The 25,532-nt window shown below is 50.9% G+C and overlaps 1 protein-coding gene across 1 annotated transcript; it reads right to left on the bottom strand.

Annotated features, from left to right (window-relative positions):
• Window positions 1-3,172: 3,172 nt before the first annotated feature.
• On the bottom strand, window positions 3,173-17,770 carry ASPHD2 (aspartate beta-hydroxylase domain containing 2). Its single transcript, XM_006903792.1, is given in 3 exon segments — window positions 3,173-3,282; window positions 3,561-3,674; window positions 16,879-17,770. Coding segments are annotated over 3 exon segments (1,116 nt in total).
• Window positions 17,771-25,532: the final 7,762 nt, after the last annotated feature.

The following is a 25,532-nucleotide window of genomic DNA, read 5'->3' as shown; positions in this document are numbered from 1 at the left end:
GAACGTCTCCTTTGATTAGGCACTTGATTAGTCTCCTGTGGCATACTAGTCTGTTCCAACTCAAAGCCACCTGCCACTGGGTTCCTGAAGCTGTAAATCTTTGTGGGAGGAGATTGCCCATCTCTTAGAGCAGCTGGTGGATTTGAACTGCCGACCTTTCAGTTAGCAGCTCAAAAGAGCACCACTACACCATCAGGACTCTTTGTAACTAGACACAGAAGTTGTTCTGTACCATCATGCTGGGGCTGACTCACAGCTGACCTCTCAGTGGGTTTTCAGAGGCAGTAAACTGCACAAGAGTTGACTGCCCATCTTCGTCCCACAGACCAGATGGCAGATTCAAACCTTTAGTTTTGTGCCTTTAGTTACATGGCACAATTACAACTAACAACTGGCTTCATCTCTGATCTGATGTGTTCTTTAGATTCTAGCTTGCTGAAAGTGAGGATCTGAAGCGCTTTCTGCGGACAATCAGACTACAGCCTTCAATACGGATTGCATCTCAACGTCAGGAAAACAAAAAATCCCCATCACTGGACAGAAAGGCAACATCATGGTAGATAAAGATTTAGACTGTCAACAACTATATTTTACTTGAATCCACAATCAATACAACTGGTTATGAGCAGTCAGGAGATACACCGCATTAGGGAAGTCTGCAGTCAGGGACCTCTCCAAAAGAGAGAGCAATGATGCCAGTGTGAGGATTAAGATAACGCCTTGTTCAGACCATGGTCTTACCACTTGCTATGTATCTGAGAGCTGGACAGGAAGGAGGAAATCATTAACACTTTTGTAACTTGGTGTAGGGGAAGAGTACTGAATATTCCATGGACGGCCGAAAGAACAGACAGATATGTCTTGAGAAGGTACAGCTAGAGTGCTCCTGGGAGGCAAAGATGATACAACCTCATCTCACAGGCTTTGGCCATGTTGCTAGGAATAGCTATTTCTTGGACATCACGCTTGATAAGGTGAAAAGGGAGGAAGACCTTCAACCAGATGGATCGGCAAGTGAGTGCAGCACAAGTGAGTGTTGTCAGAGATGATGACGATGGCATAGGGTTCAGCTCTGTTCACAGGGTCACGAGGAGTCATACTTGACTCCACAGCACAGTAACATGTTCAACCTTCTCCTTGTTTTCACATCCTTCTCCCGTCTTACTGTAGTGACCTGGAGCCTCCGCTGTGGCAGAAGGGGAGCCCATCTGGCCGAGTGCTCTTTCTATGCCAGCTGTTTTATGTAAAGATATCTACAAAGGCAGCTCTGAGGGTCTCAGTGAATCACCCCAGGTCTTGTAGAACAAACTGCTGGCTCAAACTCCTGAGCCTCAGCTGTCCCAAAGCCCAGGTCCTCATGCTGGCTTAGTTAGACACCAAAGAGTTTATTAAACAGTCTGTGGATCTCCTCCCCTCCAGACACCACCTGTTATCCTAATGGGACATTTTGCTTCACTCACTACTAGACACAGCTGCATTTGTCTCTGGGACCCCATCACAATCCAACCACCTCAAACTTGCACCAGGACCCCCTTGGGCTTCTCCCAGGCCCCACTTTCTTCCCCACAGACCACACAGTCACTGCATCACTCCAGTTGTTCAGCAAGATCAACTTTATTTTTCCTCTGTTCCCGACCAGGTCACGTCAATTGAGGCGTCCTGTGATCTGTGAAGGGTGCACGGTCAGTGCCATGTGGTAGGTGACCTTAGTGACTCACTATAACCAGAAATCCTGGGAATCCCTGCCTTCTCCTGTAGCCTCTTTACTGAGAAACATGTATACATTTTTCCCAAACACAGATCTTTTTTTTTTTTGTACTTGCTAGTGAACTACCTGGTCTGCTTCAGACCTTTGTTTCCTCCTCACAGCTGTGCCTCAGAGATGCAAACAGAGCACCCGGTGCCTGTGAAAGGCCACCCCTGGCTTTGGGAACCTATCGCCAACCACATTATCTGGTCCCAGCGGCGGAGCTGGGAGCCTTTCCTGGTGTGCTAGGCTTTCCTCCGCTCTGAAGTTACAGAGACTGGCAGATTGGCCTCTTGCTTTTAGGAGCGAGGCCTACATCCTGCACCACTGACCATAGAGCAGCTTGCCTCTGGTTTGTTGAGACCCTGAATGGGGTCTTCCCAGTGTCCCTCACTAACACCTCCACTGGTTGAGGTCCCCATCCCTCGGCACCCCCTGTGCAAGAGGGGAGACACAGGATCAAAGCTTCCCCGCTCTGAGCCCAGCATTTAGACATCCGTGTATGGATGTGCCCACAGATAACAGGCAACAAAACTCTAGGGCAAAAGGAAGTCTTTGGGCAGATGACTAGATTCCAGTTTGGCCAGAGAGAGGTCTTCTCAGAATTCTGACGCTGTTGAGGGAGGTCTTAGCCCACCAGAGCTGCCATCAGCCAACCTGGAGACCTTCTCCGTCATCGCCTCTGAACGGCTGGCTACACCGGGGAGGGTTCCCAGCTGGTTTGGCAGTGGGGTTTCTTAGGCAGTGAGGTAAGCAAACCACCCATCCTGCGGCTGACCTGTGGGAGCCTCTCCTGTGACAGGCACATCACCCTCAGCTTTGTAGGAAGGAAATCAACGTTTACAAAAAAAATAAAGTCTCCAGTCACCCTGCTGAGATGCACTTTGCGTCACAGGCCTGCCAGAGCCTGGGGCGTGAGAGAACAGTGCCCATCTCATCAGGCCCTGATGAAGCCACTGCGGGCTGGAAATACCAAGGGCCAGGCCCTACCCAGTGGCTGGAGGAGGCTCCTGGAAGCCTGGGACCCCAGCTTCCAGGGGTCAGTTTTGCTTTTGTGTGTGTGTGTGTGTGTGTTGAGATGACCACGAGAAATTTTACATTATCACATTCAGACAAAGAACCGCTTGCCTGGGAGAACAAGGCAGCAACAGAACACGGACTACAGGGTCGCAGTCGGAGTCAGCGAAATGTGCAGTCAGGCCGGAAAGGAACCCCAGGAGGTGGGGAAAAAAGAAATGGAAGGAAGTACAAGCCGAGAGATGTCCATTTACAATAATAACCAGGGGAAGGAGGGGCCCGGCGTGGTAGAAGGTGCCAAGCAAGTGCTCCCTTGTGGGGGCAGGTTTCTGCCTCTGGGCGGGGCCTGGACCACTGTCCACCCAGGCTGGGCCTTGGCCCTGGCTGACTCCAGAGCGGGACCAGTTCTCATCGTCCCGGAGCAAAGATGAAGTCAAGGGCCTGCCGTTCAGCCGCGGCCACGTTAGGGTGCCACAAGTCCACCATGAACACTACCCGGGGGCCGTCCTCGGCTGAGCCTGTGGTGGAGAGAGGGGAGAATTACCTAGGATACACAGGTGAGCTTTTGGGTCTGGCTGTCCGCCTGGACCCAGGAGCGCCTTCCGTGATCTGGGAGGTAGCAAGCCAGCACATGGTATTACTTTCATGGACACTCGACTTTGTGGACAGGTGCACAGGGAAGGGAACCCCTTTATGGACAATCTACACAGGAGAGGTAACACCTTCATGGCCAGGTGCATGGGGAAGGGAACATTCACTTTCATGGCCAGGTGCATGGGGAAGGGGTAACTCTTACCTTCATGGAATGCTGTGTGCAGGAAAGAGTCATCGAAGAGGAGGCAGCGGCCTTCAGCCCAGCACTGGGGCTCACCCCCCACCACCAGCTCACAGCCGCTTGGCGTTTTCAGACCTATGGGTGGGAGGGTAGACAGAAAAATAAAAACAAAACCCAACAACTCCAAGCGTGAAAGAAGGCAGGTTTCAGAGATGGTCTCAGAAAAGGGGGGTTTGCTTTGGCATGAGTTTTTGGCTTCTGGAACCCCCACCTCCTGCCTTCTGCTCTGCGGTGCTGGCCCTCTTAGGGTAGGGTCGCCGGGTCAAGCATATCCTGCATTGCTGCCTGCTGCACACCACACCACACTCCTTAATGTGTCCTGGGCGGGGACTCCCCTGAGGATCAGCACAGAGCCACAGACCACAGCTTGTACTCCTGAGTCCCCTAAAACCCAAGTATGGGGCCTGAGATGGGGGGAAGCTGGACTCTGGGCCCTGACCTCCTGGCCACAGTTCATTCCGTCTGGCTTCTGGGGTCACATTCCTTGTGGCTGCTGGTTGCCACCCCACTGCTGACTACCCCATGTACGCAGAGAACATGTGTGCTCTGCAGGGTGCAGGTGCCAGGCCTGCCTTCTCAGGTACGCTGGGGGAGGCTCGAACTGACAGTGGTCACAGACACTGATTTGAGCCACAGAGTAGTACTGGTGGTGGTGGTGGTCGTTGTTAATGTGTCAACTAAACCCATATCATACATAGGAGCTCTGGTGGTCTAATGGTAAGAAGCTGCACTGCAATCCCTAAGGCACACGATTCAAGGCTGCCAGCTGCTCTGTGGGAGATAGATGGGCGATCTCCTCCTATGAGATTAACTGCCTCTGAAAACCCACCAGAGGGTCAGCTATGGGTCGGATCTGACATGGCTGTGGTACACAACAAACCCATATTGGCCCTATGAACGACTGATCTGAATGAACCCTGCTCTATCCTACTCCATCCCTGATAAGCTTTGAGCTCACTGTTACCGTGTGTACAGCATATACAGACCTAGTGGTCTATATAGCAAGTTGGGCTAACCCAAAGGTATGGCTGGTGGTGTGAACCCATCAGCTGCTCTGGGGAGAAAGATGGATATTCTCTTCCTGTGTAACTTTATGGCCTGTGAGCCAGAACCAACTCGGTGAGGTATGGGAGGAGCCTTCTGTGAGGTTTGGGAGGAACCCTCCATGAAGGGTGGGTGGAGCCCTGTGAGGTGTGGGCGGAGCCCTGTGTGGTGTGGGCGGAGCCCCCAGTGAGGAGTGGATGGAGCTGTGTGCTGTAGGCGGAGCAATATGTGATGTGTGGGTGGAGCCTTCTGTGAGGCTTGGGTGGAGCCCTCTGTGAGGAGTGAGTGGATGGAGCTGTGGTGTGGGCGGAGCCATCCCAGAAGGGTGGGCGGTGCCCTCTGTGAGGTCCACACCTCACGTGGAGCCCTGTGGTGTGTGGGCTGAGCCCTCTGTGAGGTGTGGGTGGAGCCCTGTGATGAGTGGGCAAAGCCCTCTGTGAGGAGTGGGTGGAGCCCTGTGATGTGTGGGCAAAGCCCTCTGTGGTGTGGGTGGAGCCCTCTGAGGAGTAGGTGGAGCCCTCCCTCGGTGAGGTGTGGGTGGGGCCCTTTGATGTGTGGGCGGAGCCCTCTGTGAGGTGTGGGTGGGGCCCTGTGATGTGTGGGCGGAGTCCTCTGTGGTGTGGGTGGAGCCCTCTGTGAAGGGTGGGTGGAGCCTTCTGTGTGGTGTGGGCAGATCAAGAGGGCCATCCTGGTTGAAAATAAGACACAAGGCTAGTACAGTGCTTTCCATCTTAAATTCATTTCAAGGCCCAAGGGTGGCATGTCTGAGTCTGTTCTTGGCCCCAAGGAAATGAGGCTGACCGGCTCATCAGGAGCAACAGGCTAGGGGGGAGTACTTTCGAGCAGGACTTTTCTCTGCCCACTGCTCAAATGAAGTGCCAGTGGACAAACCCGGGGCCCAGCGCTGCACCGATGTCCACAGCAAAGTCACCACCAGAGCCCTGAACCCTACATCCCTGGAGAAAGGGGCTGGAACAGCGATGTCCCTGGTCATCTTCAGTGATTCTCTGATGGCCCCGGGTTGGTCAGCATACTGCCTCTGATTTAATATCCACTAGGGGGAAAAATGAGTGTTCTTTCTCCGGAAAAGACAGCATATGTAATCATACTCTCTAAGGCAGATATGGATGGAGCCAGGAAGGACGTATAGGGGAAATGATTCAACAAGGCCACATGGTGCAGTACGAAGGGCAGGGGACGCAGGGTCAGACAGTTGTGACCCTTAGGTGCTGTGTCACCATGGGCATCATTCATGGCTGCTGTCAATAACCGAGGACCTTAGCACACTCACCTCCCAGTGTTGCTATGCAACCATGGACAAGCGCCATCAACGGCTGAAAACGGTGAGCTGGATGTCTGCTAAATAAACCCTCTACAGACATCACTCTTGTGGCCTGGTAGTAAGAAGCTGTGCTGCCAAGCCAGAGGCACACAGTTCAAAACCACTGGCTGCCTTGTGGGAGAAAGATCTTCTTCCCGTGTGATTTACAGCCTCTGAAAATTCACTGGCAGGTCAGCTATGAGTTCACTACAATTTGATGGAGCACAACAGCATTCATAACACTCAGGGAGCTCTGGTGACCTAGTGGGCAAAGGGTGAAAGAGCCAACCCAAAGGAACATGGTTCAAATCCACCAGCTGTTCCTCAGGACAAAGGTGGGTAATGACCTCCTGTGTGATTTACAGCCTCTGAAAACCCACTGGAGGGTCAGTGAGGAGCTGATTCTGACTTGTTGCCCACAATATAGAAGGAGAGACTGAGGTTCCGAGTGGCCTGCTGTTTGCTGGCGCTGAGATCTGAACCCTAATCTGTCCGTTGTTACAAACACTCAGGTGGACTGGAACTCACAGTGACTCTAGGAACAAGGGATCAAAATCCTGCCTTATATCCTGAACCGTCATCGCAACCTCCATCACGCTCAAGCCCACTGTGTCTGTTCATCTCATTGAGGGTCCTCCTCCTTTCTCTGATCCTCCAACTTTCCCATGACTGGCAACAATCCCAAAGTACGTCAGAGACCAAGTGTCACCATCCTTGCCTCTAAGAAGCACCCTGGCTGAACTTCCTGCAAGACGAACTTATTTTTTTATTTATCAGTCCATGGCTAATATTCCCTCCAATACCACAATTCAAAGGCTTCAATTCTTACACTGTCCAACTTTCACAGGCATATAACTCACTCACTTACTGCTGTCAAGTTCAAACAGACCCTCCAGCTGACCCTCCAGAGGCTGTAAATCACAAGGCGACTTCCCATCTTGGAGTAGCTGTTGGAACTACTGATGGAGTCGAACCACTAGCCCTTGGATAATAGCACAACTCCCTATGGACTACATCACCAGAGCTGCCTAACATGCACAAAGAGTAATGCAAATCCACTTGGATCAGGCACACCTTAGTCTTTAAACTGACAACCTTGCTCTTCAGCATGTTAAAGTGCTCCTGGACAGCAGGTCTGCCCAATGCAACACATTTCTTTACTTCTTTTTTTTTAAATTCATTTTATTATTTTGTGTGTGTGTACCGTCAAATCAGACCTGACTGGTACAGGAGGAGATTGTTCCTCCTTTCTCAGCAGAGCATCTGGTGGTTTCGAACAGTGCACCTCTGAGATTGCAGTGCAGCTTCTTGCCACTAGGCCACCAGAGCTCCCCCATTTTTTGACTTCTTGACTGCAGCCACCATGGGTGTTGACTGTGGATCCAACTAAAATGAAATAGTTGACAACTTCAGTCTTTTCTATGTCTATCATGTTGCTATTTGCCTCATGCTGAGGCTTTCTGTCTTCTTGACGTTGAAATGCAATCCTGCTGAAGCCTGCAGTCTTTGATCTTCTGCAGCAAGTGCTTTGAGTCTTTCACTTTCTGTAACCAAACCAAGGTGGTGGCATTTGCATAATGCAGGCTGTTGATAAGTCTTCTAAAACGGGATGCTGTGACACAGATGCTGAAAGGTGCTGATAGAGGTTGATCATCAGTCGAAACATGTGGTTTAAAAAGCTGGTCCTGGTCCCCACTGACTCTGATGCCTCGATTTCTGCTGCTTTAGGAACAATGCTGGCAGGGTCAGAGCAGAAAAGGCGTTGCGCCAGCCACTCTTGTCCAGGTCGAGGGGACGCTTGTCACTGGACCCATGCTGGCTTTTCTGGACACTCAGTTCTCTGTAGGTTCCGCTCACCCCAGAATTTGACCAAAATGCTCCCTTCCCTCTGGACCTCTAGGTGACGCAGTGGCATGCTCCAGGGCAGGACAGAACACCAGTGACGGGGCACTGGCCTGTGGCTCACACGCTGGCCCAGCGGCCAGGGACGGTCATTAAGTTTTCAGAGAGAAGAGTGAAGATGCTGCTCACTGGAACAAAGGCACTACCTGTGTGTAGTTCTCACCTGTCCCCTAGCCTCAGGCTTGGAGCTTTTTCTAGACCTTTCTCCACCTGCTTCTAAAGACCAGGAAGAGGGTGGGAAATGGCTCTGTCCATGGTGGTCACTGGATTGGGCACTTGGGTGAACGTGGCTTGATTCACAGACAGAGCCCAGCCAGACAGCCCTGGAGTGAGGCACAGAAGCACAGGGGGAAACCAGAGCTCATAAAGTGAATTGCTACAAACACACAGGCATTTCCATACGCCCTTTTCTGAGAGTTGGCCGTGTGGACAGTGGCACTGGCTGAGGTGGCTTTCAAAGGGGGTCAGAGCGGCTCTTCCTCATGCTCTGGAGGTCTGTGGGGGTGCTGGAGGAACATAGAGCTAGGTGATGGCTGGGTGTGAAGTCGCCGTGGTCAAGCACAGTTAGGCTGGGCCATGCCACTGCCAAGCTGGTCTTGAAGGAAGTCCAGCCAGGGTGCTCCTTACAGGCAAGGACGATGAAACTTCATCTCCTGTGCTTAGGGCATGCAGTCAGGAGGGGCGAGTCCTTAGAAAAAGATATCATGCTGGGAAAGAGAGTTGTTGTTGTTGTTATGAGCCGTCAAGTCACTTGCGACTCATGGCAACCCTCTGTACAACAGCCCTAAACTCTGCTCTGTCCTGTGCCAATCACACTGTCTCCAACAAATCCACTCCAATTACCCCAATCACTGAATCAATCCACCTCATAGAGGGTCTTCCTCTTCTGTGCCTGCCCTCCACCCTACCAGCATGATGTCCCTCTAAGGATTGATCCTTCCTTGCAACTTGTCTGAAGTATGTTGGACGAAGCCTCAGAATCCTTGCCTCCAAGGAGCAGTCCAGTTTAACCCTCTCCAGGATGAATCTGTTTGTTTTCTTGGCAGTCCATGGTACATTCAATACTCTTCTCCAGCATCACAGCTCAAAGGCATCAATTCTCCTTCTATCCTCCCTAGTCATTGTCCAACTCTGATGCATAACAAGTGACTGCAAAGACCATGGCCTATATCAGACGCACCTTAGTCTCCAGAGTGACACCACTGCTCTTCAGTACTTTGGAGAGGTCCCTAACAGCAGACTTTTCCATCACAATACGTCTTTTAATCTCCTGGCTGCTGGTGCCAAGAGTGTTGACTGTGTTGCCAAGCAGACTAATCAATCTCTTCCCCATCCCCACATGATGGACAGTGACAGTTAACAATGGGGTCTTGAGTATGAGAGACGGTGAGGATGGCACAGGACAGGGCAAGGTTCACAGGGTCTCAAGGAGTCACGGTTTGCCTTGATGGTGCCTAGTGACACATCACCTGCAGCGGCGGCAGGGTTCAGCAGACATGTACTGAACGAGAAGGGTGAGGGCAGAGTAGTGGCGCTTGCGCGCGTGTGTGTGTTTGTGTGTGTGTGTGTGTGTGTGTGTGTGTGTGTGTGTGTGTGTGTGTAGAGAATAATCCAGAGGGACACTTCCATCAACTAGGACTCAGCCAGCAGGCCGACAGGCATATCCGTTCTGGGAGAGGTGGATCTGAAACTCCCGGTGTGTTCCCCGCCCTCAGGCAGGTATGAGGTGGAGGTGTGGCCTCCTGGTACACAGTCAGCTTCCTCGTTCTGATCTGACCTCACTCCCTGGACTCCTCCAGTTTCCACAGGGCCCCGTATGGCCAACATATTGGCTCCCTTCCTGAAGACCCACACCCACACACACCCACAGAGCTGATGCCGGCTCACAGCGGCCTCCTGCATCAGGGCAGAACCGGGCTCCACTGGGGTTTTCAGTGGCCACGTTTATTTGGAAGGAATGCATTAACAGCGCTGTTATAAAATAGGGCAGACATGAGGGTGGGGTGGGGAGGGAACAGGAAAAGAGTGGCTAGATAACCAACACTGCATTAGAAAGATGAGAAGAAACATCGGAAAGGGAATAGATGATTAGGCATTACATGGGTGACAACAAGGGGTGCATTGTGGTGTGGGCTGGGGGAGGGGGAGAAGATAGACAGGGGGGGAGGGGGGAAATGTGCAACAGTGAAAAAAAATACAATAAAGATTTTTTAAAAAGAGCACTGAGTATGACAGATGAAATCCCTGCTTCCATAAAATCCTGCTTCTGGCAGGAGAGATGGGACAGCAGTAAGTCAGCAGAAAAAGAGTTTTTAGACAGTAAGTAGGGTTATAAAGAACACAGCAGTAATGTGATAAGAGCCTAAAGAATTAGAAAGAGCAAGCCAGGCAGACATACCGAGGTAGGGGTCTCAGAAGTGAGAACAGGAAGAACAGAGGCCCCAGGTGGGAATGGCCAAGTTCAAGTTTAAGGCGGCAGGTTCAGGCCTTGAACCTGGAGAGGAATGAAGAGTTCCTCAAAACCTCAGCGGAGGCTTTCAGCACCAAAAGGCTACAGAGTGGGTGACGGTTTCTTGCTCCCATTTCTCAGAGCCCGTCATGAGGGAACATTCACTAGAACTGGCTTCCTAGGAGCTTGGCTCTGGAATATCAAAGCCCCAAAGGTGGCAGCTACTTCCCCCTGGACCTGGACGCCGGGTGCAGGATTGGTGGCCTCCGAGAGGCAGTGATTCTGGAGGGTAGAAGTGAGAAGATGGTGCTTCCTTTATTTACAGTGCCATGGCTTTTCTGAACCTTTTCTAGACATCAGGTTGGAGACTAAGGTGCGCCTGATCCAGGCTATAGTCTTTGCAATTATGTGCTATGCATCGGAGAGGTGGACAGTGAATAGGGATGATAGAAAGAAAATTGATGCCTTTGAGCTGTGGTGCTGGAGAAGAGTGTTGACTATACCATGGACTGCCAGGGGAACAAACAGGTTTGTCCTGGAGAGGGTGAAGCCGGAATGCTCCTTGGAGTCAAGGATTCTGAAGCTTCATCTGACATACTTTGGGCATGTTGCAAGGAGGGACTGGTCCTTGGAGAGGGACATCATGTTTGGGAGAGTGGAGGGATGGCGAAGGAGAGGAAGACCTTCGATGAGATGGATCGATTCTGTGAGTGGAGTGGTGGGAATGAGTGTGTTTGAGACAGCGAGGTTGGCACAGGATAGAATGGTGTTTAGAGCTCTTGTACACAGGGTCGCTATGAGTCGCAAACGACTCGATGGCATATAACAACAACAACAAACCCCAAAAAACAAATTACCTATTGAAAAAAAAAATTTTAAAAAAATAAAAGAGTTTTGGAAGGTGATGACCAGCTGAGGTGCCTCTAGGTGGCTTTGAACCTCCAAACTTAGGGTTAGCGGCTGAGCGTTAACAAACTGCACCACACAGGGATGGCTTCCCTCTTGAGACTAAAACTCTTTGCTGTAGAGTCAGAACCAATTCTTCACTGACCCTCCGTTCTGTGTCTGGAGACGTGAGAGGAGACTGCTCATCTTTCTCCCTCGGACCTGCTGGTGGATTCGAACCGCCGAGGCTTGGCCTCTGGGTGAGCAGTGTAACTCCATACAGATGATCCAGAACCAGAACGTGAGGCGGCCAGGGGCTCCCCGGCTCCCCACCGAGGTGGATGTTCAAGGGGGCGTGACAGTGTCCAGAAGGAAATGCTGAGAAAACCCGAGTCCGCTGCTCGCCGTGGCCACACCCCAGAGGGACCTCTTCCAGGGCTCCTCCCTGTCCTTGGGAACAGGGCTGACCCACTTCTCCTGGCAGCAGGGAAGCAGCTAGGCCCTGCCTGCTGCTGCACAACAGTGGACATAGGACACTGTGCATCTGTCAGGCCAACAAGGAAGGACCCGGACAGTGGCGCGCGGGCCCCCGTGGGAATTACGGGCTCTGGTTAACGACATCACATCAGCCCGTGGTGGTAACAGATGCACAACCCCAGCAAGCAGGAGAAGCGAACAGAGAAAATTGAGGAGGCGCTACGTGGGAGCTCTTTGTACTATCTGCTCAGTTATTTTTTTTTCTATCGACCCAAAACTGTCCCGAAAAATAAAGCTTATTAAATTGGTTATTTTAAAAAAATGAGAAAGAAGAAAAAGAGTGAATCAATCTCTCTCTCTCTCTCCTCTCTGACCTTACATGGGAGGCAGCCCCACCTACCCGGCCCACCTGCCTGCAACTCTCCCACCTCGGTTCCCAAATGCCCATCTCTCTCTGTCACCGGGAAGTGTTATGAAAAGCACAGAGCCGGACCTCGAAGAAGGCAGCACTGTCCCTCCACCCACAGCCTCAAGCCCCGAGGCTGTCATGCCAGGCTGTGTACACTGTGTCCACCCCACAGGTGCCACCTCGGTGCATGGCCCTCTCTGAGCCCCTATAGCAGTGAGACCCCTGGACAAGGCTCCCCGGCCCCAGAGGGGTACCCCTCCTGCCCCATCCTGGGTTGCTCTCACAGGCTCGCCCCCTCCCCCGCCCTCCAGTCTTGAAAGGCATCCGAGCTCTCAGCTCCAGATCTCTTTGCCTCCAAAACCTGCTCCCTTCCGCTGCTCCCCAGGACAGAGGCCACAGTGATGGACTCTCCATCACACCGTCAGACCCAGTCACTGCCTGTGACAGCGACGAGTCACTACTGGTCAGGCGACTTTACTACGCAATCCTTTTAGCAATCTTGTGAGCTAAGTATTACACTCCCATTTTACAGATGGGCAAGCTGAGGTACAGAGCAACTCAGTCACTGGGTCAGTCACAGCTGACCAGGAGTCCAGGTCTGTCTCTCTCCCCAGATCCTTCACTCCTGAAGCACCTTCATGTCAACTACTCTTTTTATTTCACACAGCAGCACCATCTATGTAAACCGCATCTCGCTCAGAATCCCCACATGGAAGGGTAGAAGGGGCAGAGCTTGGAGGGGCCAGGAGGCGGAGGCCCAGGGCAGCTGGCTCAGGTTCAGCCGCCAGCGGCCCCAAGCCTGTTTTGCAGAACATGATTTTGAGGCCATACACAGGACGCCTGTTTCTCAATTCCTCTCTCACGGAAACAAAGGCAGTACCTCCAACTTCCAGAACTGCTCTTAGCTCAGCCACTCTGTGCTCCTCTGTATTCCTGCCTTCAAGTGGGAGACTAGGGTTCGGGGCCCCAGCCAGGGACACCAAGGCTTTGCTTGCTGTGTTTTGCTATGACCCTGAGCAAGGCTTCCCGACAAAGGGAGACCAGGAAGAAAGGCCTGACAACCAATGCCTGGAAACCAGCCAATGAGAACCTTCTGCATCAAAATGGTCTGATGTGAATCCAACTGAGAGGATGAGGCACGCCTGGGCAGCTCTGCTTTCTGTGCACGGAGCTGTCACAAGCAAGGGGTCAAGTCAATGGCTGTAAAAACAGGCTCTACACCAGGAGCTGTGTAAATACACGACCCACAACATCTCTCGTCTCATTAGAGGATGCTCTGTACCTCCGCCTCCCAAGAGTGAAAGGTCAGCGAGGTGAGTTGAACTGTCGGAGGGAACGCGGCCACGGGAGGAGATTGCTGGCTTCCCCTACAGAGCCTAAGGTGGATTCGAACCGCTCTAGAGGCGTCACCTCGGAGCTAGCAGCACGTCCTCCTACAGGCTATGCCACCACAGCACAGCTCCCTTGGGACGTCAGTTAGGGACCTTAATGTTGTTGCTGATGTCAGGTGCTGCTGAGTTGAGTACAACTCATAGCAACACTTACAAAGAAGAGATCAGAACCCTGTCCTATCCTGTGCCATCCTCACAATCTCCCAACACTGCGTCGACCCACCTGGCTAAGAGTCTTCCTCTCCTTCACCATCCACCCACCTTTCCCGGCATGATGTCCCTCTCCAAGGAGTGACCTCTCCTAGCAACATGCCCAAAGTATGTGAGATGAAGCTTCAGCATCTTTACCTCCAAGGAGCTCTCTGGCTGCACTTTCTCCAAGATCTGTCTGTTCTCTCAGGCTGTCCATGGGATATTCAGGTAGAAATTCCAACCCTTTGACTTAGGCCAGGTCTTGTTCACAGCTCTTGGGCTTAGAGCAAGCAAACAGTAGCAATGGAAGAAAGCATTTCCCACCCTGTCTCTGCCATCTTCCTTCAGGGAGAAACCCCAACCCTCCAACTTCCCGCCAGGCCTTGCTCACAGCTCCTGGGCTGGGAACAAGTGTGGCGGACCAGCGCACCAGAGCCAGCCGAGAAATCGCCCTCACCTGCGATATTATCCCGCTGTGCCCGCTGGATGCCACAGCAGGAAGGGCCCAGCACCCACCCAGAGCCCCGTCCTGTCATGACACCCCTGGCCTCACCCATATGCCCTGCCCTATGATTGTTCGCCGGCCTGATCTGCTGACAGAGCAGAGCCATTAAGCCAGAACAAGTCGCTCCAGGAGCAGAAGCTGAGCGACAAGGACTTTCCTCCAGAACACCCAGAGGGACGTCCACGGTCATTAACAAACTATCTGATGCTAATGTTGTACCATCCAGTCGGGTCACTATTTAAACCAAACTAAAAGGGGGAAAAAAATTAAAAGATAAGTGTGCTGCACAGTTCAAATCCACCAGATGCTCTGCCGGAGAAGGAGAGACAATTTCCTCCTGTACCAGTCAGATCTGATTTGACGGTACATGCACAAAAAAAAAAAAAAAAAAAAAAAGATAAGCGTGCTGGAGACTAAGGTGCATCTGATACAGGCCATGGTCTTCGCTATCACTTGTTATGCATCAGAGAGTTGGACAGTGACTAAGGAGGATAGAAGGAGAATTGATGCCTTTGAGCTGTGGTGCTGGAGAAGAGTATTGAGAATACCATGGACTGCTAGGAAAACAAACAGATTCATCCTAGAGAGGGTTAAACCAGGCTGCTCCTTGGAGGCAAGGATTCTGAGGCTCCGTCTGACATATTTTGGACAGTTGTGAGGAGAAACCGGTCCTTGGAGAGGGACATCATGCTTGGGAGGGTGGAGGGACAGCTCAGGAGGGGAAGACCCTCTATGAGGTGGATTGATTCAGTGACTGGGATAATTGGGATGGGAGTGTCAGACAGTGTGATTGGCACAGGACAGAGCAGAGTTTAGGGCTGTTGTACATAGGCTCCCTATGAGTTGCAAGCAACTCGACGGCACATAACAACAACAACAAGCGTGCTGGGTGAATGGAAAGGCCACACACACAATAAAAAGAGTTGATTAGCCACCGGAATTGATCAGTGATATTAATCCATGCTATTGGAGGCTCTGGCAGTTTAGTGGATAAAAAGCTGCACCACCATCCCAAAGGCAAAGAGTTCGAATCTACCAGCTGCTCCGCGAGGGTCAGACGCCAATCTCCTCTCACATGAATTACAGCCTGTGAGCACCCGCTGGAGGGGCAGCTGTGACCTGATGGAGCAACGGGAACAAATAACACAAGGAAACAAAGTATCTACGCATCACTGCATGAAATCATGGCTTGTAACCCTTCACACGAGTGAAAAAAATAAATGAAAAATAAAATAAAAATCCAGTGCTTTGCTTGTCCTTGCTACACACAAAGCATTTACCAGCCCCGGACGTCGCAGTGTCGCAGAGCAGGTAATACAGAGAGAGAACATTTCGCCATCACAGATACATTTCGCCCGTCCTGTGGATACAGTTTCTGCTACAAACTAAAGCACCAGCTGCCTTCACTCAGCTCTGACTCCTGGGTATCCTACTTACGTCAGGGTAGGACAGTGCTCCACAGGGGGTTTTGACGGCTGCTCTTTTGGAAGCAGAACACCAGCCCTCTCTTCTGAGGCACCTTTGGGTGGACTCAAACCTCTGACTTTTATACTTAGCAGCCAAGCACATAATGGTTTGTAACCACCCCAGGATTCTTACCGGAAACTGCCGTTATGTGTGGTCAAGTCAGAACGGACTCTCAGCTGACCCTCCCATGGGTTTTCAGAGACTAAATTGCACAGGAGGAGACTGCCCAGCTTTCTCTTACAAAGCAGCTGGTGGATTCAAACTGCTTGCCTTTGGGTTGATAACACAACTCCTTCCCCACTCGGTCACCAATTCAACTCATCACCTCTGAGTCAGAACCAACGCACAGCTGACCCTCCAGTGGGTTTTCAGAGGCTGTAAATCACACGTTGCTATGCATCAGAGAGCTGGACTATGACTAGGGATGACAGAGGGAGGAGAAGTGATGCTGTGGTACTGGAGAAGAGTATTAAATATACCATGGACTGCTAAGAAAATGAACAGATTCATCCTTGAGAAGGTTAAACCAGGCTGCTCCTTGGAGGCAAGGATTCTGAAGCTTCTTCTGACATACTTTGGGTATGTTGCAAGGCGGGACCAGTCCTTGGAAAGGGACATCATGCTTGAGAGCGTAAAGGGACAACATAAGAGAGGAAGATCCTCAATGAGATGGATTGATCCAGTGACTGGGGTAATGGGGGTAGGTGTATCAGAGACAATAAGGTTGGCTCAGGATAGAGCAGGTTTCAGGGCTATTGTACATAGGGTCGCTATGAGTCACAGGCGACTCGACGGCACCTAACAACAACAAATCACACAAAAGAAGACTGTCCGTCTTTTTCATATGAAGCAGCTGGTGGCTTTGAACTGCCCGCCTTTAGGTTGATGGTGTAACTTCCGATCCACTAAGCCACCAACTCAACAAGCCGGAACTGACTCACAGTGGACCCTCAAGTGGGTGAGAAAGAGACTGCGCATCCCTCCTTCTCCCATGGAGCAGCTGGTGGATTCGAACTGCCTGCCTCTGGGGTGGCAGTGAACTTCCTTACCCCTAGGCCGCCCGAGCTCCTTTATTAGAAATTAAAATGGGTTCACACTGCGAACAATTTACTGCACACCTCACTCTCTGCTTCTCGCATCCTCGACAGAATAAAAGCCTGGTGTGATGGCCCCGCGGCGGCCCTGCTGTGGTGGTGACGGCGGATGCCCCCATCGATCGGAAAACCTGCAAACCTACCTAAGTGGCACCGAATGCGGATGTTGGTGGGCCCGTAGTGCTCCGTGATCACGGTCCCGGGGCTCAGCACGGAGATGCACGCGTTCCCAAAAACATTGTTCCCAATACAGGTCCGAAGGCTTCCCAGCAAGCGGTACGTCCGTGGGCACTTCCTGCAGTTCCGGGGCACGCAAACCCCCTGGTTGACCAGGTAGAAGGTGAACCACTCCCCGCTGGGCGTGCTGTTCATTTTCCACCCCTGCGGCAGGCTGCAGTTCGAGAAGGCTTTGTAGAGGGTCTCGAACTCGCACAGCACGGTCTGGAAGTTACGCTCCAGCAGCTCCACGTCGTGCTTCTGGGCATCGCGGGAGAAGTAGGGTGTGGTGGGCAGGTCGGGCAGGAAGAAGACCTCGGGCTTCTGGATGGAGGGCCGGCTGCTGAGGTAGCGGCCCTGCTCGCGGATGCCCTTGTGGATCCGGCCCATGCCGGACCATGAGTAGCGCTTGGCGTACTCCTGCAGGTTGTGGTACAGCTTCTGGTTGAGGCCGTCGTTGTGCACGCAGCGCACGCACTCGGGAGACTGGCAGTACATGAACCCGTTCTGCAGCCCGTTGGCATCGACGCCCTGCATCAGGGAGTTGACCGAGGCGTAGGGCCGCGGCTGCTCCCGGCCCACGTGGTAGCAGTACCACACGAACAGGACCAGCAGGCAGGCCACGGTCACCACAGCGGTGGTGTCCCAGTCCCGCACGGACTGGATGCCGGTGGCAATGCAGTCCCTCAGGCCGTCCAGCGACCAGCTCCAGGCCGCCAGCCATTCCAGTGACATCTTGGGGGGATGCTGTCCTTGTGCGGGGGTGCGAGGCAAGGGCGGTCAGTCAGTCCCAGAGGGTCCATGTGGTGCCCACACCATGCAGGTCAGCACGGGCCTTGGGGAGGCATGGCCGCCACTGTTCCTCACGTCCCATCAGGGGTGGCATGGGGGAGCGATGAGCTTGTCCGGGGCCCCCAGGCCAAAGTCAACGCAGGTGAGTTGCAATCGCCAGCGTGGGTCCCCTCAGCCTGTGATGCTGGCTACTCTGCACTGACCTCGGAAGTCCAAACCTGGAATGGAACAAGAGATACAACATCAATGCGACACCCGGAAATATCTTCAATGCAAGGTCAAGTCCCCGAGGCTGTCGAGGGTCCTTATTGGCAGAGAACCGCCCTTCTTAGCCTCAGGGATTCGCGCCCATGTGACCACTACTGCTCTTTCCCAAAAGACCAGTGTGGCTTCATGAGCACTAAAGTACTGTTTCATAATGACAGCAGTCCCCTCTGCTTTTACAGATGACGTTCAATGTGTATTTAAAAAAGAACTCTCAAAAAAAAAAACAAGAGAGAAATCCTGCATGGGAAAAGACTGCTTCTCTTTCTCCCAAGCAGCAGCCGGTGGATTCGAACCACCAGAGAGGCACCGCCTTCTGTGTTGGCCACACGGCTCTCTACAGACGCCACCACCAGAGCCCCAAGCTCCCTGCAGTGTAGATTCCAGCTGAATAGAGAGAGAATGGAACTCCTCACGACTGGACCAGCAAGTGATACCATGATACAGTTAGAAAAGATTTGACTGGAGGGTCAGCAAGATAAGAGGAAGACCCTCAATCAGATGCACTGGCCAGAGGCCACAACAAGGGAACATGAAGATGATGGACGGGACAGTGGTCCATTCTGTGCAAAAGGAAGCTGCTACTGTGAGTCGGGGCTGACCTCACGGGGCCTTAACAATTCCTGCTTTCAGTCCTCCTTTGTTGTTTACTGTAGAGTCGGAACCGACCCACAGCTGACCCTCTGGAGGGTTTTAACGGCAGAGGAGGAAGGTGACCATCCTTCTCCCGCAGAGCATTTGGTGGCCTCAAACCGTGTGCCTTCGGGACTGCAGTGAATGAAGCTTCTTGCCACTCAGGAGGTGTTATTATCTCCATTTTTACAGATGATGAAACTGAGGCCTGGCGAGGGCATAAACGCACTCAAGCCCTCACACGCCAGGCCAGAGATGCAGACTCGACTTCCAGGTCTGTGTCTAGCCATTCTATTATACTGCTTCATCTCAAAAGGGGGGTGGGGAGGCATAAACACCAACCTGTCACCACGGAGCCGATTCTGACTGATGGGTTAAGGAAAAGAACTGCCATGTGCAGTTTTCTTAGCTGTAACTTCTGCACTGGTGGAGCCAGGCAGGAAGTAGACATTCCCACTGCAAACGGGACAATTTACAAGCAATAAGCAAGTCCCAAATGTAACGGGACAACTTCTCTGAGACCATCTGCGTAACGGCTCTGCCCTCCACAGCCTGTGTGTTTATCTGCATGGATGCCCATTGGCTCTGGGGTTCAGCTCCACCCTCCAGGGACTCTGGGCAGCCCCATTCTCCTAGTCCAACAGGGGTGACCTCACCGCCTTCGACCTTGTTTTTTTCCTGAGCTTTGGGCAGAAGATCCAGCGCCATCGCCTTGGCGCTCATCCACCGCAGCCCCATTCTCTGGACTCGCACCTCGGAGGCCACGAGCCAACCCTCTGAGACTGTGGCAGCTCTGCTTCCTGGGTTCCCTGTCTCTTCATTTCCCACGTCCTCGGCCTCTGGACCTCTTGGGTCTCTTGGGCTGGGCTGGCCCCTGCTCTGCCCTGCCAAGTGTGGCCACATTCTTCAGCTCTTCCAGGAAGTGCTCGCTGGAGCCCTGCTCAGCCGGGGAGCCCAGGCCTGAAGGCACTGAGCTCTCTCCCTCCGGGGATCAGCGCCGACGCTGGTCTCCTGGTTCTGTTGCCACATCATTCCTCACCACTTGTGCCCTCTATGGTGTTACAGCCCTCCCGATCGGAGCCCCCTCAGACATCCACAGTCGCACCAACAGTCCCTTTAAGACAAGTTACCCTTGTTGTATGTGCCAGCAGGTTAACAGTGACTCCTAACAATCCTCTGAACAAGAGATGTGAACCTTGCCCTATCCTGTGCCGTCCCCACCATCTCTCACATGCTCAAGTCCACTGTCACGGTCATTTGCTGAAGGTCTACCTTTCTTTCCCTGACCCTCCACCTTTAACGATATGATGTCTTTTTCTAAAGGACCAGCCCGTCCTGACAACATACCCGAAGTATATGAGATGAAATCTCAGCATCTTTACCTCTAAAAAGCACCCCGGTCATACCTGCTCTATGACAGAACTGTTTGTTCTTTTTTTCTTAAAAAAAAATTATTATAATGTATTCTATTATCAGTGGGGTTTCGTTTTTTTTCTTAAAAAAAATAATTTTAATGAAAGTTTACAGAGACTTAGGGTTTCCAATCATTCATTGTTGCACTTTTCTCCCTGCCCACTTCCTCCTCCCTAATTCACTCTTCTCCTTGAAAAGAAAAAGAAAAACCCTTTCATTGTTATGTAATTCCTCCCCGCCCAAGTTCACTCCACTGTGCAGTCTTCACTCTGGACTTCTGTAATGACAAGAATACTCATATGTCCCTTTTAAACAGTTCTCTCCCTCATCTGTTTCAATGCAATAGATATCAGTCCTTCCCTTTTTTCTGCCTTCCCTCAACCCTGATGTCAGTCCTGTTTTACAACAGTGGCCCTATGCAATATTTGTCCTTTTGTGCTGAGATTTCACTCAGCATAATGTCCTCCAGGGTCACCCATTTTGCATAATATTTCACGAGTTTCTGTTTTTCAGTGCAGTGTAGTATTCCATTGTGTGAATATACCAGAGCTTCTCTATCCATTCTTTTGCTGATGGGCACTTGGGTTGTTTCCAACTCCTTACTATTGCGAACAGAGCCGCGAGAAGCATGGGTGTGCATATATCTGCTTGGGTGGCAGTTATGGTTTCTTGTTTGTTCTTTTGTTGCCCACGGGATAGTCAGTACTCTTTTTTTTAAACATTATTATTTGTGTGTGTGTGTGTGTGTGTGTGTGTGTGTGTGTGTGCGCGCGCGTGCCGTCAAATCAGATCTGACTGGTACAGGAGGAGATTGTTCCTCCTTCTCCAGCAAATCATGTGGTGGATTTGAACCGCCCACCTCTGGGACTGCAGTGCACCTTCTTGCCACTAGGCCACCAGAGCTTGCCGGGATATTCAGCACTCTTCACCACCACCCCAGCTTCAAGGTATCGATTCTTCTTCTGTCATCCTTACTTATGTGGTGGGTGTTAGGTCTCGTCAAGGAGAGCATGACCCACAGCAACCACTACGAACAACAGATCTGAATCCTGCCCTCCCTGTGCCATCCTCTTCATCTCTGTCCACTGTTACAGTCTCGGTGTTGAGCCATCTCACTGAGGGCCTTCTGGCTCCTTGACCCATCCTCTGCCTGTCCGAGCGTGATGTCCTGTTTCAAGGCACCTTGACACTCTTCCAACCTCTGATCATCACCTAATTCCAACACTACTTCCGTATTATAGGTATCTGAGCTGCAGCCCACTCCAAGTACTAAACGCAGCCTTGGCTACTAGCTATTGCTGCTATAACAGAAACACTGAAGTGGATGGTCTCAACAAGAATGTACTCTCTCCACGTAGAAGGGTGGAAGACCGGTGTCTCTGCTTGAGGGGAAGGCCGAGTGCTGCTTCCGGAGGAAGGTCCCTGACCCCCTTGTCAACACCTGTGGGCCAGTATTCTTTGGAGATCTACCTAATGTGTTTGGGCTTTTGCTCCAAGTCTGGAGTTGGAACATCCACCAAGAAGCCCCTGTTTGGTATTTTTCTCAGCTGAAAAAAATAAAGGAAAAGAAGTCAAGCCTCAAGTAGCAAAACCAAAGGAATCGATCAACAAAATACTGCATTGCGTGGGAAGTTATCAAAGGGCGGAATAAATACAAAAAGGTCACTTCTACCAAAAAGAACTGGTCCATGTTCAACCATTTCAGGAGGTAGCACCTGATCGAGAACTGTCAGTACTAAGAAGTCCAGTTTACACTGAAGGTCTTGGCAAGATAAAACAAGGTTCCAGGAATCAACAGAAAATATTCACTGTGATGTCTGAACAAATGGGTGCAACACTGGATGTGTTCCCTCAGCTGCACACCAAAAATGTGGAAGATAGCTTCCTGAACAACCAACGGAGAGAGATTCCTACTTATGCCCAATCCAAGGTGAGTCATCCAAGAGAATGTGGAAATTATTAAAGGACTGCTTTAATATCGTTGTTGTTGTTGTTGTTGTTGTTGTTATGTGCCATCGAGTCTCTTGCGACTCACAGCAACAGCCCTGTGCCAACCTGACTGTCTCTGACACACCTACTCTCAATACCCCAGTCACCATATCATACTCAAGTAAAATTTTGCCAAAGATAGTTCAAAAACAGTTACCAGCAATATGCCAACGTGGGACTGCTGGAAATCCAAGCCAGATTCTGAAGAAGACAGGGAGTAAGGGATGTCACTGCTGATGCTAGATGGGCATTGGTTAAATGCAAGGATACAAGGCAGCTGCCAACCTGTGTTGTACTGACTGGACAAAGACATTCAACCCTGTGGAGCCAAACAATCAATGGCGGGCATAATTCAATGGGGATTAACCTGATAACACACAATGTATGCGAATGATTGTATGAAATACAATGTAAATGAAGGAAAGCGTGAAGCACACAATGTATATGAATTTTGTCTGCAAACCAATATAAAATAAAAAAATTTTTAAATGATGGATAATATTACAAAGAATGGGTTTTCCAGAACACTGACTTGGGCTCATGTAGAATGTCTGTCTCGCATATTTGGGGCACATAGTCAGGAAAGGCCAGTCCTTGGAAAGGTGTGCAAAAGTCAGAGAAAGAGAGGAAGACCCCTGACAAGATGGACTGACATAGAGACTCTTAACAATGGGCCTGAGTATAACAGAGACGGTGAGGCTGGCAGAGGCCAGGGCAACGTTCAGAGCTGCTGTTCAGAGGGTCACTCGACAGCACTTCACAATAACAATTAGGATCTGTCCACAGAGTTAAGTTAAGAAGCAGTCATTTGAACAAAAGAGGGGAGACCGCATGGTTATCAAAAAGATATGCATCAGGATTGTATTCTTTCACCATATTTATTCAATCTGTATCCTAAGCAAATGATCCAAGAGGCCAGACTCCACGAAGAACTCAGCAGTAAGACCAGAGGAAGAAGCATCAAGCACCTGTGATATGGAGATGCCACAATCTTGCTTGCTGAGAGTCAGTAAGACTTGGGACAATTGTTGAAGAAGATCAAATTGCCTTCAGTTAGGATGACACCTACCTCCACATCCCAAATCCTCACAACTGGACCAATAAGAAACATCATGCCAGACAGAGAAATGTCTGGTTAGAAGTTGTCAAGGATTTCATTTTATTTAGATCCACGCCCATGGCAACAGGAGTCAAGAAATCAAACGATGCATTATGTCCAGCAAACGGGCAGCAAAGGATCCCTTTAAACTGTTAAAAAAAAAAGAAAAGCTGTCTTTTTGAAGCGTAAGATGTACTTGACCCAAGACATGGTATTTTCTATAAAAACTCAAGAAAGATCGATACTTTTGACTTGTTGAGCACCGTCAAGCTGGAACAGACCCACAGCTGAACCTCTGGCAGGTTTTCAGAGGCAGTTAATCACGCAGGAGGAGATTATCCATCCTTCTCCCGCAGAGCAGATGGTGGATTTGAACCGTGTGCCTCTGGGACTCCAGCGCAGCTTCTTGCCACTAGACCACCAGAGCTCCCCAATAAAAACTTAAGAAGGACTGAGACTTTCTGACTTGGGGTGAAGAATACGGACTTGTCACCATGGACTTGTCAGAAGAATGGACAAGTTTGTCTTTGGAGGATGTGCAGCTAGAATGTTCCTTACAGGAAGGTAAAAAGACATCATGTCATGTCCTTGGGGCATCAGGCGAGACTAGGCTCCAGGCTCGGAGCAAGGAGGGACCAGGCTCGGAGCAAGGAGAGACCCGGCCCGGAGAAAGGAGAGATCAGGCTTGGAGAAAGGCATCATATCTGGCAAAGTAGGCAGGTCTGCGAAAATGAGGAAGACCTTCAACAAGATACACTGATACAGAGACAATGGCATTGGCCTCAAAGTAAGCAATGACGGCGAGGCTGACCGAGGCTGACGCTGGGCCAGGCAATGTTTTGCTCTGGTGAATGCTGGGACACTGTGAACCAGAACTGATTCAACAGAATAACAAATCTCCGTCCCCTTTATTCACATGAAAATCCCATTTGACGCATCTTAACTGACAAAAGGACTTCGAAAAACTGTCAACTGTGTGTTCTACGTTTTATATCCTCCATCCCCAGTTCCGTGTCATGCTGGTTTCATGTCCTGCGCCCCGAAAGGTGCAGCTGTCTACCACGCTGGAGGAGGACGTGGCTCTCTGGGGCCTGTGGGTGGCACTTTCTTATCACTGTTTGGGGACTTGCTCCCAGCCTCCCCATGAAGAGTGGAAAAGTCACCATGTCGATCCATTTCTTTGAGGGTCTTCCTCAAAAGCAGGCCTCTCACTCTGCTCTCCACCAACAGTGCAATAACCACAGCTTCTAAGACAGACGGAAATGTGTTGCCACGTAACCCGTCCGTGGTTAGAGCCAGCGTCTAGCACCCTGACCAACCTAATGCACCTTGTAACTAATATTCGAGCTCAACTGTCCAGTTGCCTAAGTCTATAAGCTTCTGGCTCTGTGCAGTCGTGTTTTCTGAAGCCTTTTGTCCATCTTGTTTTTTCCAATCTAACGTTTCCTTTTTCATCCTCAGCAAGTCTGGGGACTAAAGGGATCACATGAGATGAGAGGCCGCCAGTGTGCAGGATTTATGTTCCAATAAATCCAGCCACATTTACGTTCTAATACATCCACTGCAGTCCCTCATCTCAAGAGCCCACTAATTAGAACTGGAATGAACCCTCCTCTCTCTCCTCTCTCAAGGATATGACAGGGTGATTGAAGAACAAGAACGGGGTACCCCTCCTTCCCTCTAGAACATGAGCAGCAAAACTTTACACTGTCACAAGAAGAGTCAGAAGTGGCAATAGGCCAGACCGTCTTATCGGTTCCAAGCTTGTGCAAGTCACTTCCTGGTTTGCTGGGTCTCAGGCTGTTCATCTGCAAAATGGGTCAATGCCGATCTTGCTGACGAAGACAAAACAATGTCAGTTGTCAATCGATCCTGTGATCCTGGAGGGTGTACAGTCAACTTGAGGTGGTGTATACTACGGGAGGTGGCACTTGGTTTGTGCTTAGCCAGCAGAACAGCATTGAAGCGGAAGAGAAAGATCACGTTAAGACTAAAAATTGGCACGCTTGTGAAAGACAGACAATGGTTAAGAAAGACCAAAGAACTGATGCCTTTGAACTAGGGTGCTGGAGAACAGTATTAAATCTTGTTGTTGTTGTTATGTGCCGTCGAGTTGCTTGCGACTCATAGTGACCCTATGTACAACAGCCCTAAACTCTGCTCTGTCCTGTGTCAATTGCACTGTCTCCGACACACTCGTCCAGATTACCCCAGTCACTGAATTAATCCACCTCATAGAGGGTCTTCCCCTCCTGCGCTGTCCCTCTCCAAGGACCGGTCCCTCCTTACAAAATGTCCAAAGTATGTTAGACAGAGCCTCAGAATCCTTGCCTCCAAGGAGCAGCCTGGTTTAACCCTCTCCAGGATGAATCTGTTTGTTTTCCTAGCAGT

This window comes from Elephantulus edwardii, unplaced genomic scaffold, assembly GCF_000299155.1.
Source record: "Elephantulus edwardii isolate Elephantulus edwardi_28Jun2011 unplaced genomic scaffold, EleEdw1.0 scaffold00089, whole genome shotgun sequence".
NCBI classification, from domain to species: domain Eukaryota; kingdom Metazoa; phylum Chordata; class Mammalia; order Macroscelidea; family Macroscelididae; genus Elephantulus; species Elephantulus edwardii.
The sequence above is the reverse complement of the archived record's forward strand: the minus strand, read 5'-3'. Positions and strand labels throughout refer to the sequence as shown.